General features: G+C 39.1%; 1 protein-coding gene across 8 annotated transcripts in view; it reads left to right on the top strand.

The window, feature by feature from the left end:
• The window catches only part of GRM1 (glutamate metabotropic receptor 1), a 191,486-nt gene that overhangs the window by 151,878 nt on the left and 20,803 nt on the right, over positions 1-18,805 (top strand). For all 8 annotated transcript variants that reach the window (XM_035321825.1, XM_035321824.1, XM_035321823.1 and 5 more), the window contains exons 6-8: positions 360-528; positions 2,156-2,282; positions 7,519-8,449. In XM_035321825.1, the coding sequence (XP_035177716.1) occupies positions 360-528; positions 2,156-2,282; positions 7,519-8,449 (1,227 nt within the window). The remainder of the gene's footprint in view (positions 1-359; positions 529-2,155; positions 2,283-7,518; positions 8,450-18,805) is intronic.

Raw genomic sequence — 18,805 nt, forward strand, 5'->3', positions numbered from 1 at the left:
TAGGTACCAAGTGTATGTTAAAGGTTCTGAAAAGTGGCTGGACAACACATCATCCAAACAGTGCAACAGTACAGGTGAATCTTTAGCAGAGTTTGTTTTCTTTGGTATACAGTTCTTCTTGGACACACAACTTTTTACCCACAGTTTTATGTAAGTGAGGCAGTCAATCAGTAATTATGTGACAATCAGAGCTGTTATTTACTGCAGATCTTACAGTATTTGATGATTCCATGAAACTCCATAGTAAGTTTTTTTCCTTCATAAGATAAAAACTTGAGTTACTTCATAGTAAGTCCATTTTAAGTTTTTATCCTTCATATTGCAGGGCAGTGACTAGCTTTCTATTTTTTCCCTTTCAGGTACGACATCATGAACCTGCAGTACATAGAGCCCAACCGCTACGACTATGTCCTCATTGGAACCTGGCACGAGGGTGTGCTCAACATCGATGACTACAGGATTCAGATGAACAAGAGTGGGATGGTCCGATCAGTGTGCAGCGAGCCTTGCTTGAAGGGGCAGATTAAGGTTTGCACCAGATTCTTTGTTCCGTAGAAATGTGAATAACCAGGCAGTGCTTTTTCACTAAATCCAAGCAATCTTCTTTCAAGCCAAGGGAAACAGAGGGTGTTACTTAGAGCTTTCTCCAAAGCTCTAAGCCAAAATTATAGAAAGACTCCTAGATCAACATTTTATTCTTAAAATTCCATATAAAGGCCCATGCTTTCTAAAATTGCCATTGATGCAGAATCTTCCAGTATGACAAGATTTGAATTAAATTTCACCATATGTGAGAAAGAACAAGCGTTTTACTTAGTCATTGCCTACACTGGTCAGTGGCTGGGATTCACTCAAGGGCCTTAAAATAATGTAACCCATGGGAATCCAGTATTTTGTTCCAAAAATAGCACCTGTGAGAAAAAAAAATAAATTAAAAAAAGCACATTTATATCTCATGTTCACAACAGGAGATATGGAAAAACAAATGAAATCACTCTGTTTACCAAACAGTAGCACTTATATCAAGCTAAAAGTACTTTGCCACCTGCCATATCTGGATGACATAAAGACATGTTCTACCACTATCAAAATGCTATGGATGCAGTAAGTTTAAAATAGCTAGAAGCCCATTCAGGAATATCACCTTAAAAAAGATTCTCCTTTCTAATTTCATTTATTAAACATATCTGCGGCTTTTAAATTGCATATTTCTACCACAAGCCATAGATGATTGATGATTTGGCAAAGGCTTAGTGACATACTCCAGCAGTCTTGGAGGGGAAACAGTACTGGTATTTACTGCCCTCCAAAATATCTTTTCTCTGTTTTTGAGATTGTGCAGTTTGTGTATATGTGTATATGTAAACAACATGCATACAAAATGCCAGCTTCATCTCCCATTGAAGTCTATTGGACTCTTTCCACAGAATGCCAGAGGAAATGCTAACCAAAAAAAATACATATATATCATTCAATAAAACAAACATTTTGTATTTTTCTTAGCTCTACATATATATGGATAGAAAGATTCCGGAGAGAAGGCTAGATTCTTCCTTTCTGACAAACAGAGACAGAGTATAATTTGCAATTTTGATTGTAAATTAGATTTACAATCTAATTTTCATTGTAAATGAGAAATTATGTTCTTGTATGTATATAATATATACATAATATTTATAATATATTAAATAACATTATAAAATAAATATGTAAATGCATGAATCAGTCTTCATTCTAATATTTGACTTTGTTTACTGCTTTTTACTATTCAACAGATATTAAGTGTAAGCTGAAAGACTTTGTCCCAGCCTGAGACATCTCTCAGACTAAACCTCTTCTCAAGTTTGATTGAAAATGTAACAGTTACTGTGACACTGTACGAAAAGGGAAAAAGGTTTTGCACTTTCGATTCAGGGGGAAAAAAAAAAAAAAGGAATTGTCCTAAGAGATTTTCCTTGAACTTGTAAGCACAGTTTTTAATACAAAGGAGTAGATATAAATCCAGGACACATTTTCTATTTGTTTTCAATGTCCCATATACAGGAATCCTGTCATTTAAACAATGCAGGTGGGGTACCTGGGGTACCTGTTTGCTGTGGGGGTTTCTGTGTTCTCTTATAGAGGCTCATCACTGAGGATATGTTTTGCATTACAGGTGATCAGGAAAGGAGAAGTGAGCTGCTGCTGGATTTGCACTGCTTGCAAGGAGAATGAATTTGTTCAGGATGAATTCACTTGTAAAGCCTGTGAGCTTGGCTGGTGGCCAAATGCTGAACTGACAGGTAGGGATGTGTCCCTCCAAATGCATTCCCATTTGACAGGGCACAACGAGAATGGCATGTGGAGGAGATTAAGGTGATAGTATGCAAAGATAGTAAAGGGACATATTTAAGCACACATCCCGATGCAGGGTAGGGTGAAAGATGCTACATGTTTTGGTTCAGTTCAAGTGACAATAAAGACAGTGAAATCTGTACTAAGAAGAAATGACATATTCTGTCTGTTCCTTCCCTTTAGTTAACAAAAGCATTAATAAAGCTGTTAAAAATACCATTGAACTTAGAAGCATTTGCTGCAATTTTAGCAGCGAATATCACAGGAGCTCAGTGCATCTTTGTCAGTTTGATGTGATACTCTTTCCTCGTGTTCTATCTTGCAATTAGTAATAATTTATTTGGGATTTCTAGGCTTGCAGTAACTATCAAAATTTCCTTTTGTATAAGGATCATTCTCTCTACACCCACCTGCAAAAGAAACATCAACAAAATCTTAAAAAAGGCTGGCAGAAGAAAGGGAAAATTTGGAAAGGGAAATTAGAATTTGTCTCCCCTGTGAACATGCTTTGAATGAGTCATATGCTATGGCATCCTTCTGATCTTTTCTACCTATCAAGGTCAACTGCTCACACCTGCTCTGGGCTTTACAGTAACTATTACCTCAAGAAAATACACGTAATGCATTGAGAAGCACCACCTTGACCTTGGGATTTGCTTTGTATCACTATGAAAGACCTTGCCTCATGCAGCATCTGCAAAATTTCGCTCCCAGTATTCAGCAGAGTATAGTCAGAGAAATGATTTCACTACCTAGCTGAAGATCAACTGTACAACTTATCACATCATTTTCCTTCAATATAACTCTGTGGCAACTGGATGTTCCTGCAGCACCAAACACATAGCTAGTCACTGAAGCCAAGTGAACTTTCAGGGGTTTTATTTTGGGAGAGAAAGCTGGCCACTTTTCCAGCTAAAAAGTGTATTAAGCATAACAAATTGGAAAATCTGATCTGATTTTTTTTTTTTTTTTTTTTTTTTTAATGGAAAATAAGCTATACCATGGCCCAAATGTGTGTCTATACCCCATACCTCTAACCCCAACAGTCTCCTTCCCTCTTTTTCTGTGGTGGTGTGTAACGGAACCTATTTCAAGCAGATCTCAAGATCATTCAGTTCCTTTAAGTTTCATGTGAATGGGTTGAAGGATGAGGAGTTTTTAAAAAACACCTTCTATAAGGGCCCCAGTTGTGGAAAAAGATATTGTTTTTCTAGACACTAGAAAATCTACAGCATCCTTTATAAATGTCCTGATCACTGGAAAAGTTCAGATTCAACCCTCACCTTCTGGGATACCAATGTCTGCTAATTTTAAAGCAGATATCCACAGAGAACCACATTCTTGGAGGTTCACAGTATTGTTTGTATCTACTATTCAGGGAAGAAAACTAGGACTTCTTTTTAATCAATAAGGCAGAACAAGAACATAGTGAGAGATCAATGTGCACTTGAGTGAATATGGTTCACTGCTACCAGCTGCCCAAAATAGCTCAAAAGGGGGCATGTCAGAATGACAGGCTCTGCTGAAAGGAGTTGAAGAAAGCATGAGTGCTGGAAAAAATCTCAGGGGCATGTTGCAATCTATTAACTTTTAATGAAATCAGTAAGTGACCTGCTGATTTGTGTTTCTTCTCAGCAAGGAGACTGGGCTGCTGCTGTTCTAAAATCACAGTGGCATCAGTCAAATGACAGCATTGCCATCGACTGATTTCCTAGAGAACATCAAAATGGCAGTCCGTTTCTGCACAGCTTCTTCATTCCTTCTAATCGAGGAGAAAGATTCTTTTTTAACCCTTATACAGGGTTACAGAAAGGGAAATTGAGACAAACTCTGACTTTGGGGCTTTGCTGGAGTCACTGTTGGTACTATTTAGTATGAAATTCTCTTTCCTTGCCAGTATTTCCCCCGTCAAATATGTTTTTATAATTTGGTTTTGTGTGTTGTATTCATACCCTGCCAGTCACTGTAGCATCTAGACACAGACGTTAACATCTCGCATTCCAGATTGTTTTTCCCTCTACCTTAAATCATAAATGCTAAACATGTATGCAATTTTAGTCGCATTTTCCATCACAGATGGAGGTTTTAAAATCCTTAGTCCTTTTAAGAAACATGGATTGCATACTAACCCATTTCCTAAGACGTGCTTTTCAAGACGTTCGTTCATTTTTCAAGACGTTCGTTCATTTTCTCTATTTGAAATCAGTCTCTTCTGCTCAGCAATCCTTTCCAGAGATTTAAATTTTAGTTTTAAATATTAAATATTTTTTAGATTATATCTGCAAAATATGCATTCAGAGAAGTGGAGTCAGCAGGCACAAATAAATTTCTTTCCATAAATGATGTAAACTGTGCATTTAACCTGACCTGAAAAATTGTCACTAAAAGTAGTAGCTTAAGGTAATTTGTGCAAAGAAGAAGAGAGATCTTTTATAGTATCAGAAGTTGTATAAGAGCAATGAATGTCAAGCTAGTAAACCCACTTTTCTCCATCTTAAACAAGCAATAAAACAAGATAGGAGAGGAAGCTTTATAGAGCTATTATGAAACATTTACAAAGGTTTGGGACTATCAGCTACCTAGGATGTGTTAATGACCTCAGAAAATATCTTGGAGTGTCTTATTGGCCTTGCAGTGTGAACATAATTTAAAAATAAAATTTAAAAAAGAAAAATTGATTAGCCTTCTGCTCTGGGAAATGATTCATGGTTAAAGTGAAGGGAAAATAGAAGTTGAAAACTAACAGCTTTTTACTAGAAACTTTTAAGTTTTTGCCACTGATTCTCTCTCTTTTAAAATCATTATTATTATTATTATTATTATTATTATTTATTTCATGTATGCAACTTGTAAGTGCACTGTTTCCTGAGTATCCTCCCCCTGTCTTGACAAGCTTCCTGAGCCTACTGTCTCCTAGCTGGGAAATGACCCACCTTCACAGATGCTGACAACCAACAACTGTTTGCTGATACAAGCAGTGCAGGCTGTTTTTTGCAATGTTTGTAGCATATGCGGCTCTTTGGGCTTGACAGTGCACAGGAATTGCACTGATATAACAAAACAGGTTTCGAAAACCTTGCACAGGATAAGCTTAAAGCAATCGATAGACTTACCTACATGCTGAATCAGGGCTAAGTCTTCGAACATGTTAAGATCGAATAATATGAGTATGGCTTATGTTGCTAAGCTTAAAACACACATTAAAACTGAAGCCTTCCAGCAACCACAGACTTTCTTCTGGCTTAATAAAGGAGCTCTGCATGTATTAATCAAAGAACAGTAGCTTCTGACTGTTAGTCCACTATTAAATGAAAATAATAGCTAATTCCTGCTCAGGGCTGCTGCAGCTAATGACCAGCGGCTCCTGCTTCTAATAAAAAGCTTTTCCTTAATTACATTTCACCAGAAACATACTGATTGGAAGAACAGTTTTTCCTCACCCATCTGAGTCTTGAACAGATCTTTCTGAGCAAACGAGAATCCCTTCCCTTTATAAAATAAGACATCCAGATGCACACACTATGATTCCTGTTGTTTTTGATGTTAAAGGTGATAGCGTTACCTGTAGGTAAGTCAGCCTGGCACTCTTAGATAAAATGAGTACAGAATTCTAAGGCATTCTTTCAGTTCGTATGACATTGGAAGACATTAAAAGTTTGTGCAGAAATTTTCCATGTCAGGACTTTGCCTCAGGCTTACTCTTTTTTTTTTTTTTTCCTTTCCTTTTTTTTTAAAAAAAAAATTAATCAAAAAAAACCTTTTTTCTTTCTCACAATGAGGTTACAGCAAAACTGTTTGCTCAGCCCTGATCCGTACCTCTGCTTACTTATTCTGTATTTCGAAGGGAGGACTTTACATTTTGGTATAAGCATTAACTGGTAGTTTTTTATGAACATGTGGAAGATACACATGAGCAGAATTCTGGGCCACAAGCTCTTAGCTCATACAGGATGATTTCTGAAGATATACTCCATATTGAGGAGGAAAAAGCTGAGCATGACTCTTGCTCATCCCAATATTGGGACACTTGCTAAGATTCAGCAGTGAAACCAAGTTAAAAATGTTTCTCTTGCAAGGTAACTACCACCACCTTTAGTTTGGTGGCCTGACATCCCCAGCTCTGCCTGTGGCTCATGGAGGTACTGATCTCTTGTTCATTCTGGTTTTATTTTAAACCTCAGAAAATACCCATAAACATGTAAAAAGCATGTTAACACTGCTAAGTCAAGAACAAAAATCAGGAAAAAACAGAATGAAAGTTCTGAGTAGCTCAGCTTCCCAACCTCAACAACCCATTAGCATAAATTTTATTTGCTATGTAATATTTATTGATGATATTATATTTCCAGCACAGATTCCTTTGTGGGATTAGAGGTGTGGGAGAGAGCTCTGACAGTTAAGCACCATTTAAACTGATACCTATATTCACATATCTGTACTAGTTGTAAAGGAGTCATTTTCCATTTATTTTCTAAAGGCAGAGAGGTTTTGTGGGTTTGACTTTTCCATAAGAAATGAATTACATTATTTAGTGGAGCTGATGAAAGGAGTGTAGATGAAAAACAAGGAGCAGAGGGTTTGAAAAAGTGAAAATAAGGTAATGTTAAGGAAAAAAAAAAAAAAAGGCAGAAGTTTAATGAGAAGGTACATAATCCATGGTGCAGTTCCATTATGACTTTGGATTTATGATTTTTCTGCCTGTAACAGATATCCAAATACTCTATTTTCTTTATAAAATCACCCTCAGAAAAATGTAGCAGGTTTTTATTCTTGTTTTGATGTAGATTAAAATAAGGTAGTCTGAAGAGGATAAAAAGCTGCCATTCTGATTTGAAATAATCCCATCCATGCTGAAATGAAGTGATGGTGTTGGGTTCTGCCTTTGATGTGCTGGGCTTGTCAGCTGTCCTTCCAACATGAATTAGAAGATATTTTCTAAATCTCATTTCCCTTTGCAGCATCATAAGCAAATGTTTGGGTCACCCAAAATTGATGGCTATATTTTTGAGCATATTTCATCTAAACCTTTCCATGCTGCAGTTCAGCCATTTGTAAAATGGTTTTAATAATCGATGGCACATAGGCATAAGCTAATATTTAGATTATATTGGAAGCCAGAAAGAAAATGTTATTTCTTCAAGCAGATACTTTTCTAACATTCTGTTTCTTTTCTGTACACTGCAGGCTGTGAACCCATCCCTGTAAAGTACCTCCAGTGGAGCAATATAGAGTCTATTGTGGCTGTGGTCTTTTCCTGCCTGGGGATCCTGGTCACCATGTTTGTCACCCTTATCTTTGTGCTCTACAGGGACACCCCTGTTGTCAAATCATCCAGCCGGGAGCTCTGCTACATAATCCTTGCTGGCATCTTTCTGGGTTACGTCTGCCCTTTCACCCTCATAGCTAAACCCACCACGACATCCTGCTACCTCCAGCGCCTTCTGGTGGGTCTCTCCTCTGCCATGTGTTATTCTGCCCTTGTGACCAAAACCAACCGCATTGCACGCATTCTGGCAGGCAGCAAAAAGAAGATCTGTACCCGCAAGCCACGTTTTATGAGTGCGTGGGCCCAAGTGGTCATTGCCTCCATTTTGATCAGTGTGCAGCTGACACTGGTGGTCACGCTGATCATCTTAGAGCCCCCGATGCCCATCCTCTCCTACCCCAGTATTAAGGAAGTTTACCTTATCTGCAACACCAGCAACCTAGGAGTTGTGGCTCCTGTGGGCTACAATGGACTCCTCATCATGAGCTGCACATACTATGCCTTCAAGACTCGCAATGTGCCTGCCAATTTCAATGAGGCCAAGTACATTGCATTCACCATGTACACCACTTGTATCATCTGGCTGGCCTTTGTACCTATCTATTTTGGGAGCAACTACAAGATCATCACTACTTGTTTCGCAGTGAGCCTGAGTGTGACGGTGGCCCTGGGGTGCATGTTCACACCTAAGATGTACATCATCATAGCCAAGCCCGAGAGGAATGTCCGCAGTGCCTTCACCACCTCAGATGTGGTGCGTATGCATGTCGGGGACGGCAAGGCACCTTGCAAGTCCAACACTTTCCTCAACATATTCCGAAGAAAGAAACCAGGGGCTGGAAATCCAAAGTAAGTGATTGAATGCAGGTACAGATCTATCTGTATTATATGTCCCTCTCTTTGCCATCCTTTCTTGGTTGACCATAGTTTGCTGAATAGTAAGGTATGTAGCATTTTTTTTTTTTTTCATCTCACATGTAGCAGAAAAAGTAGAAATGATCTTTTAGGTCTAAATCTCAGATGGATGTTGACATGTTGCTTCTCATTTTCTCTCCTGCTCTAAAGGCAGCCCTGTACACAACCCCCTCTACATCTGGGGTGGGTCAGGCAATGGCAGAGTAACCAAGTTCCAATTGCATCTTCTCCCATCTCTCTCTTCATTCAACAGGGGTCACAAACCCCTATGAGCAGATGCTCTGCATTACTCTCCAAACTGAAGTACAAGTATAGCCTTTTGGGAAAGGGGAGCAGAAATCTGTGTCTGAGTGGTTGTAAATCACATGTACTTGTCTGAGACCATGGGGATCTGTGTGTGAAAGCTGGGGTTTGAACATTAGTTTGTAAGGTAGTGTTTTGTTACAGTCCTCATGATTGTCATCCAAAAGCACCCTTCATTCTATGCCTGTTCTCTATTTAATATTCAGAATTATAAATAAGTCTCTTAATCATCAGCAGTGTAAACTTGTCCATGTTCCCAAACCCAGTGTTGGTGTGAAAAGTTGTAGAGGTCAACTGAAGATGAACACAAGCTTACATCCACATCTGTTGAGCCTGTTATTCTCCTTGTTAAAGAATAAAAACAACCAAGCTGCAGCAGAGGGGGAGAGAGAACTTCAAATATCATCTCCCTCTGAGCAGCTGTCAGAACGTTTGCAATCTTTATTATCTTATTGCTTCTTAATCTTTAAAGAAGCACCATGGGGCTAGACATGAGCTTAGATTATTTTTGTCACAATTAAATATATATATATATATATATATATCAAAATAAGTAAGAACCAGTGAGTTTCCTGACAGAATTAAAATTCGGTTAATTCCCATCTCCTAAAGAGATGTGATCCTAAAGATCTGTAGGTTTCTCTGAGTCACTTGAGAATTGGTTTTGATTCAGTTTGAGAACTGAGAACTGTTTTCATATGTCCCGGAGATGGAAAGGATAAGGATGAAGGTAATACCATACAGACCTGATGCTGTAATTAATTTTGTCTTTATGATACTTCAATACATTTTATTTTGTTACCAGAAAAAGGGTTGGAAAAAAAAGTGAATAAATAACCCAAATATGCAACTCAGTGTGCTATGGAGTCCTCACTGTTCTTTTACCTTCCCGAAACAAACAAACAAACAAGGAAAAAAAAAATCACACACACAAACAAAAACAAACAAAAAACATCCTATGCTTAAAAATATCTAAATATAGTAAATTTAGTGTACAGTTCACAATATAAGAATATATTTCTTCTTCTTGAGAAAATAGCTTCCCCCTCAGCATTGTCACCTTAATAAAACAATAGAGCTTTCCTGAGCTTTTTTATAAAATTCTTTGTTGAATAATTTTTTGTAAGCATTTGTGCCTCTGTTGAGCGTCAATGAGTGGAGTGGAGCCAGAAAGCCAACACAGAGTTTTAAGGTACTCTTCTCAACTGAAAACTCAAAACATAGTTACTATAAATTTTGCTCTTTTGTCTCAGGTCAAGCATCCAGCTATTTTACAAAGCAAAACGTCAATCTCTGATCTAAACCGCTTGCACAGTTACTGCTGTGTTCCTCACCTAAACCAACACAGAGGTAGGGGTATGCTAGGCTTGCTTATGAGGAGGGACAGCACACCTCTCCATACACAGACACAAAGAAGTATAGTACAAAAGGTCATGTTAGGGTTTGGGAGGATATTTTATCTCCTGACAGAGTCTGTTGCAAAGCTTCTAAGGACAATGTGCTAACAGGCACAGAACTGGGAGCCACTGAGGAAGCCAAGAAGGAAAAGGTAGAATTTGCTGGAGCTTTGCAAGCACCTAGCTAACTAGCTAACAGGTCCTTCCTAAAACGGGGCTTGAAAGAACTGAAACATGCTTAATGCCAATAGGAACGGCCTCCAGAACGGTTTTCAATATTTTTCTTTTCCTATTGAAACTTGGGATGTATTTTCCAGTTTTTCTTCAGTAAGTCAGATCTCTGAGTGTGGTGATGTTTCTTGATACTGTCTGTCCCTATAGCCACATGTCCTTCCCTGTAAATGGCTATCAGTTTCACTCAAAGGATCTGTTTTCCAACTGTTTTCCACAAACTTTCAATTTTCTTGTCATCTCTTCTTTCTCTTGCCAGATTGCTTTTCTTTTACTACTTCTCAATTTTCATCCTTCTCTTCCTGTTTACATTGAACCTCTCCTCTGCTAATCCAGTGAATTCCAAATCTTTCCTCTAAACAGAAAAGTGGCATCCATTTAAATTAAATTAGTGTGCAGATATAGAGTTAAACTGAGTTAACTTTAACGGAGGAAGCCAGTTTATATTTACAAGGGCAAATCAAACTTATGTAAACCTTGTTAAAAGATCAACCTTCAATGTTGTGCTGTTAGTTTAACTACTAGCTTTAGGAATAGAGCCAGCCAACCTGCTCTTTCTTCTCCTTTGTAAAATAGAGCAGAATTAACTAGGGAAGTCCAATAACACAGGATCTATTAGTCAACAGAAAACCTCCAGCTACATCTTGTGCTGATACAGAGGTCAACTTGAAAAATGTCTGTCCAAGCTGAACTACCAACACAGTTTCAATGAAAATAAATTGTTTGGTAACATTGGTCTTTACATAAATAACAAAGCATGCTGTTTTTACCAATCTGTGTCACTGAAGATGCTGTGTGCAATCATGAAGGTGTGAACTCTCTCTTACTTGGCTGAGTTGAACTGTGAGTGACTACAGACAGCACTGTTTTAAATAGAGCTTGATGGGAGCTTTCCAGTAGGGTATGTTTCCCATCAGAAAATTCTAGCCTCTCAAAATGTTTCATATAATTGGATTTTGTTTCATATTGGATCCTCTTTGGGCCAGGATGACTTTTTACCCCATGAAGGGATGAAGAAGTTGGTAAGGTGTGAGGGATATTTACTCCAACAGCCACTAGGACAATTGTTAAGGTATTCACTTAGGTTAAGAACATCTCCTTCACATCCCAGGTGGATGTCCTACAGCTGGACAACACATTGCTCCAGGTCAAGTCTCCCCCTTTCTCTCTGTTCTTGACCAGCAGTGTGTTCTGGAAAAGAGGAAAAACATCCTGATGCAAACCCTAGAGAAATACTCTGTATTATTTTGTGAGACAACTCAAATCTAGGGCTGAGAGATCCCTTGTGAATATCTTCAGTACTGAGATATTGTCAGTCTCTTCCTCTTGTCAAATGAATATTTAAATATTTATAAAAAATGGAACAGCTCCATCAGGAGAGATTGAGAGAGTGATCTCTGCTGCATTTATTGAAGCTGGGGGGGGGGGGGGGGGCAGGTATTGTTAGCGTGTGCAGCTTGGTGGCATTATAAGATCTTTGGTGTTACAGGTTGATGACAAAGCATTTTTTTTAGGTGTTTTTTTTTTTTTTTTTTTTTTTTTTTTTTCCCAGCTGTGAGATTGGAACTTTCTGATATGGGTCTTGCTGTGATCATTAGCCTATTACTTGACCATGAACCTTACTTTGGTCTATGAGGGTCAATCAGCTTGAAGAGTAGCACTCTGAGAAAGTGCCTGTAAGACAGCAAGGGCAGATATAAGGGAGGAAGGGCTGAGGTGGGATGCAGTCCTGCCTGGTGTGTCTCTCACTCTGTTGTGCACTCCCTCCATCTCCACCATAACTGCTTCTAGCCTATGACATATCTCCCCAAGGAAGCAGGGCTCCTTTCTGAGCCACATGCAGAAAAAAAAGCCAGTGATATTAAAGATAATGATCCTGAGGCCTTCTCCAGCCTTCTCCAGCCACTGCTTCCAATCGACCCTGCTCAGTGTACAGGAGGCTGGAGCTGCATGGCTTGCATGGCTTTTCTGTAGTCCACACATGCACATCAGGTGGAGCTTGAGACACTCAGCAAGACCCGAGACTTCTTGGGGCTGCACAAAAGAAGGAACAGTGGAGGAGGATTGCTGAGGAGGACACAGGAGTTAAGTTCTTTGTGCACCTTTGAGTAATTAGCTGCCATTTTGGTGGTGATGCTGAGCTACTGCCTCAGTCCTCACTTATAAATTACTTTAAATTTTTGGTTGAGAGCCCAGGTCTGGACACCATTTTAGTGTGTTTTGAATCAGAATAAGTAAAGATTTAGTTGGTAGCATAAGTTGTGTGGCAAAATTTGATGTGATGGGAAGGCCAGCTAGCAAGACTTGCTGTGTGGCCAGGACTCCATATTAGTGCTTGAGCCACCTGTATACCCTCGTCTGATTTTAATACACTTGCATTCAGTTATTTTTCCTCCAGCTGCCTTCACTGAGAAATGAATGGTTGTTTTAAAATATTCCTAAGCCCATACTTTTTATTTATCCTTTTGACTTGTTTTGGCAGTCCATGCCTCTAGTCTCCTCACCCAGGCATCTCTAAGCAGTGTCCAGGCAGTCACTTGGACCAAAAGACTTTCAAAGTGGCTGTATTTTATTCCAGTAAAAAGGGTCAGGCAACCCAGCATCTCCTAGTACATCGTCTCTGGCTTTCTATACATGAGCCTGTTCCTGTTCTTCATCCTTTCTTGTGTGTACTGGGAAATTTAGCCGGGAATCATGTTTCTCAGCTACCTCTAGTAACTCATATGTGCTTCCATACCAGGACTTAGAAACCATCTGCTTTTTTGTCTTGCAAGTTATAAAATTCTCTCCAGGTATTCTTAAATTACCCCTTCACTTTAAACTGACTTGCTGAGTTGCCATTTCATCTTGAGCAAGCTGTGCTGACATGCCACGTTTTTTCTGGGACACATTTCACTTGGCGACTCACAGTCCAAAAAGGCTTTTGGGCTCTTCAGCTCCTTCCATTTCATAGCCTCCCACAGACAAGCAGTGAGGGGAATCTTAGCATAAGCATGGCCAGAAGGTAGGACATTTTGTTTCACTGTTTTTATGGTGGTGGGAGGAGGCAACTGCACTGTGCAGCATGGCAGGAGTTGGAGCTTCCAGAAACAGAGAGTAAATGTTCAGCATGTTCAGTTGCAGTCATACAAATGCAGATCTTTCACAGCCTCTCACTTGATCCAAGTGGAGCGCCTCATCACAGGAGGAGATGTCTGGGAGTATTCCCTTTTCTCGTTCTCAGGTTACTACTTCATGCAGCCGATACACTATCTTTAAGTAGGGTATTTTGGAAGCAAAGGGGTAGCAGAATCACAGAGAGAAGTGTGAACAGAGGATGAAAAAAACTTTTAATGTAAGGCTTTTGTTCTGACCTCTGCAGGCTAAAATGTGTGAAATCAAATAAAAACAATATCTCAACTTGGCACAGATGTACAGAGAGAATTTCACTCTGTCTGGTTGAAATGCATCAAAAGATCTGAAATGAGGATTTACTGGAAAGTGCCAGGAGGACTAATAATAACCACTGTACCTTCTCCTACAAAAAAGAATATGTTTCTAAACTCCTGCACTCTAGGACGTGAGCTCAATCTTAGATGTCTGCAATACAGAGTTTTTTCTTTGGTCCTAAATTGCAACTCCTAGCCTGTAAGAGTTATCTTTAAATATTTAGTGTACAGATTACTGTATGTTGTAATTTTATCTTCTTATCATACAGCTGATTAGTACAGAGACAATCACTGAATCTAAAAGGAAATGGTAGGCCAGCTTCTTTTGCAGTTTAGATAATTAAATTGATGCAGTATGCAGTGGGTAAACTTTCCACGTACTGTGGTAGTATTGCATGCACAATACAACAACCCTTTTTTTTGACCATTACAGACCTTGGAATACACTACACTCCAAGGCACTTACAAGAAAGTCTTTAAATATGCTGTGTCTGCACAACCATCCTGCTAAGGTTTACCCAGAGAAGTAAGGCAGATTATGGAAGAGTTTTGAAACAGCAGAGGCTGTAAGCTCCTGCAAGTGGGAAATAATACGGAGATCAAAAGGAAGAAAAAAAAAAAAAAAGACAGTGGGAAAAAATCATACAGGACAGGTTAGGTAGCTTGTTTAAATTATTTATTTATCATTGTATGGTGGTTGATCTCCCCAGTAATCTAGCAATAAACCTGTGAAGTCCAGGCCCAGTTTTTGGTGTAGGGCTGCTCCGTGGCAGCATGCATGTGGCTGCATGGCCCCTGTCTCCCCATCAGGACACAGGGCACCATGTCCACAGGGCTCCTGTGTCCCATCCAGGCCACTTCCTTTGCAGCACCGATGCAGATGTGGCAGCTCTGGTCTGGTTCCCTGGTGCCACAGTTGTCATGAGGAAGGCAGGCAGCACCCACTGCAGTCCAATTTATACCCACCACTGTGCTCGCTGCGGCCCTCCGCAGTGGTCATCTGGATTCTTATGCAGTTGAGTCCTCCCTTTTCTGAGGTTGCAGTACCTTTTTGGGAAAGCACATTGCATGCTCACAGGGATAACTGAAGGTTTTTAATGCCAAACCTCTCTCTCTCAGCAGTTGGTATGTTTGCTGGCTTTGCTGGGCTATTTACTAGGATTAAACCATTAATGATTTTGTGGACACACAGCACGGTGACAGGTAGCAGCCCTTACCCTGTTCTCTCCTGTATGTGATGTGAATTTCAAAAAAGAAAATTCAACAAACTCAGTCAAGCTGTTCAGTCCTTGTCAGTGTATTGATTTAAGTGAATATTTAAAACTCCCAGAAGACAGTTACCTATTTCCAAGGGACTCTTACAATTGATGTGAAAGAATTGGAAAGAAACATGGAATAAGGGAATTTGAAACTTAATAATCCAATGTCAATCTCTTCTAGACTTGCTGCAACATTGTTCATTAAATTTGAGCTATGTAGTTATATCTAATACTGTGCTATGCAGCTTGAATTTGCATTTGCTTTAACAGATGTGATGTAGTTCTATCCCAAGCATCTGAAAAAACATAAAATTGGTGATAAATAAGTCAGAGATATGTCTTCCACACTTACATTTCTTTTCCTAGTGATTTAAATAAATACTAAAATTATATTTATTTAAAAATCAGACATGGCAAATGTGTATACCAAATTATATACCAAGCTATGTATCTGCTTATATATATGTAATATAGCCAGTATGAAGATAGAGAATTTACCTTTTCCTTCTAATGACAAATAAGGGGGAGGCTGAGTAAGTCACTGTAAGTTTTTCTTGCACGTTATCCCAGCTAAAGAGCATCCAAACACATGCATAACCAATTTCAAGTCACTCCTAAGACAAGCTGAGGAGAGGGGGCAGGATCAGATATCCAACACCACTGGGACAATTGTCTTAAAGTACAAGTTTACATGCAATGCAGCACAAGGGTTCTGGCAGTTTAAAATGATTCCTCTGGGTTTGCTTCTCTGATCAAGCAAATGGTAGACAAGACTATATTTTAGAGAAATAGAAAAATTGTCAGGTTCTGCAGTGGCCTCCCACTAAGGGCAGTGAGGATAACCTCCCCGCTCTGCCCAACCTCAGACAAAACCCAAGATATATTATTCATTGTACGGGGCACAGAACCTGTACCCTGGGCTCCCATCCAGCCTTCTGCTTCTTCATCACCAGTCAGAACTATATTTTATTTGGGTAGTCCCCTCAGGTGAAAGGACAATAGTGTAAGCTTTTCTGTGATTTCCTCCTTTTCTCAGAAGTCCTAGTCCCAGGCAGCCTTGCCACTTTCTTTTCATGGATATTCACTACTCTGTTCTCCCAGGGGCTTTTGACAGGAGATAGACCCAAGGAATGGTCTCTGAATACAGCCTGGTTCTTACCAAAGGAGTTGTGGAGAATCTCACTTTACAGCTTGTCTCATTTTGCTGCTCTCAAAATGCTGAATCATAAAATGTGTTTTTACTTATGGGTACTGCTGTAGCACCAGACAGCCTTGTATAATGAATTTTAGAACCCAAACACAATGATGCGTAGATGCACAATTATATCAGAGGGGAGCTTTGCAGCTATGTACCACTTTCTCTGCTTCCTGTTGTAAGGGGAGCAACCACACTACTGCAGAAAGCCTGAGGGAGGCTAGCATCTTTTTTGGCATAAAACACAAGAATAGGAACATCACTTGTAATTTAATTTCTTGCTTGACTGGATCACTTATTACATTTCCTTGTATTTTTGTATTTGTATGTATTATTTATTGCATTTTTATTCTGAAATGCACTCATAACAATCCAGTTTGGATGCTGTAAAAATGCACCAACTAAATAGTGAGTGATACAAACAATTGGCTTCACTTGTAGGTATAAGCAAATGCTGTTTATCTGTTTAGCACCATAATCTCACATCGTTTTGGTTAGAATTCTCTCTGTGAAAATAATAAAGAAAGAATATTCTCCTGTTCAGAGTATCAGGTAAATAAATTGGTGTTGAAGGTTGCATCCTGGTAAGTACATAAAACCCTAGGTATTGCCTTGTATTACATATATCAGACTCTAAGTCCCATAAGTACATACTAAGGAAAAAAAGAATATTTGGGGAGGGGACTAAAATATCATTTTAAAAAGCAATAACAGATTTATTCATTTAATTCAGCATGTTAAAATGGAAGCAGAACAAAGAACTAAAATGAAAAGTCTCCTAGAGTCTACTTTAAGATTTTTAAGCTAAGATTGCATTTTACCTCCTTCATATCTTCACTCAAAGGTGTGATGTTTCAGCCCTGTGCTTTAGTTATTCACCTTCCCTCAGCAGAATGAAATAGAGCTGTGACTTTTCATGGACACATGATAATTCATGTACAAATACTTGCTAGAATAAACACATAGGATATTCTGCAAGTGTTTATTCTGTGGGGATCTCTGAGACACCTTGCAATTTCATATACATTTGAACTAATATAGAGGTGAACAAAAAATCAGGTACTGAAGGATATAGTCGCTATCTCTGATACTCTCTGGATGAGCTATAAAACAGCACAAGCACTATACATAACTGTCTAGAGTTAATACATTTTTGTTGTTGTTGTTGTATTGTTTTTTCCCCTGAAGTTAAGATGTAGCCTGAAAAATATTCTTGATTCATTCCAACAATCTAGTGCAAAGTTGCTAGTGTGAAATGCAGAACTGCTGCTAATTTATTTAATTCTTTTTCATGCTTGTGGAGACATGAGCACATAGGAGCCCACAAAGAGGACCACATCTCATATGTCACCTCTTCCACCTCTTGACTGATGTAAAAAGGCATCTCATATTTTGCCCACCAAACTTATACCTGCCGGCAATGAACACCCAACTTAGTTCAGGACTCCCTCATATAACTAAATGCTGCAAACCAAAGTACAGCATGCTTTTGCAACATCTGACAGAGCACCTGATTTTTAGCAAGCCCTTGTAATGCATAGGTGAATCATAGTCCCAGAGAGAGAAGATGGTCCACCTCTGCTAAGGGACTGTAGAGTTCCCTGGTCAGGCACGTATGGTTTAACACTGTTAGAAAAGAAATCTGAGCAGGGTTTAATCCTGATAACAAAGAATCAGTCTCATTCCCATATCATGCTATATTTTATTAAAGAAATATCTTTGAAGCTCTTAGTAGAAGAAACCAGCACATACATTTTTTTTGGCTGTGAGAAAGAGGTCCACACTTTGTTTTGTCAGCTGATCAGTAATTTGGGGTAAATTTGTCGGGATGATGCCCGCTGTTACCAAGACACAAAAACCTGTCTATCCTGACTTAGGTCATAAGTGTAAATTTAGGATGTTCTCCAAGGCTCTTCCCTATCTCAGGAAAAGTTTTGAAAAAAAATCTCACCAGCAGTAGCACAGCCCCTGTCCCCATGGTACTCTCAGAGCTACAAGTATTTATGGCAATGGGAGTATTACTAAACTTTGGAAACAAACGCCAAGTAGTCTCATCTTACATATGTCCCAGCAGTACCAACCACTGCCAATTGCACCAGCTTTTGTAAGACCACAACCTCCAGACATTTGTGCCTTATCATTATCAGCTGAATTCCAGATATTGCAGGGACAGGTCATGGCACATTACCCAGGTACCTGCAGAAGCTCATTTTCTTTCTAAAATACTTAAAAGCACAGACACATTTATTTACAGATATCTATACTACCTCCCCTGACATTTTATGCCATCCAAAAGTTTTACATTCTTCATCTTACTTTCATTGAACACAGAATAAGATGCAAAGTTTGGTGCTGGTTATGATGTGTGGCAAAGCAGAGGCTAACTACTGGGGCACTGTTCAGTCTAAAACCTGGATGCAGTCTTTGCTGAGTGCCTGTCCCACTGCTGTTTGTAACAGAGCAATTTCTTTGCTGTC

This window comes from Oxyura jamaicensis, chromosome 3 (assembly GCF_011077185.1).
Source record: "Oxyura jamaicensis isolate SHBP4307 breed ruddy duck chromosome 3, BPBGC_Ojam_1.0, whole genome shotgun sequence".
In the NCBI taxonomy this organism is placed as follows: Eukaryota; Metazoa; Chordata; class Aves; order Anseriformes; family Anatidae; genus Oxyura; species Oxyura jamaicensis.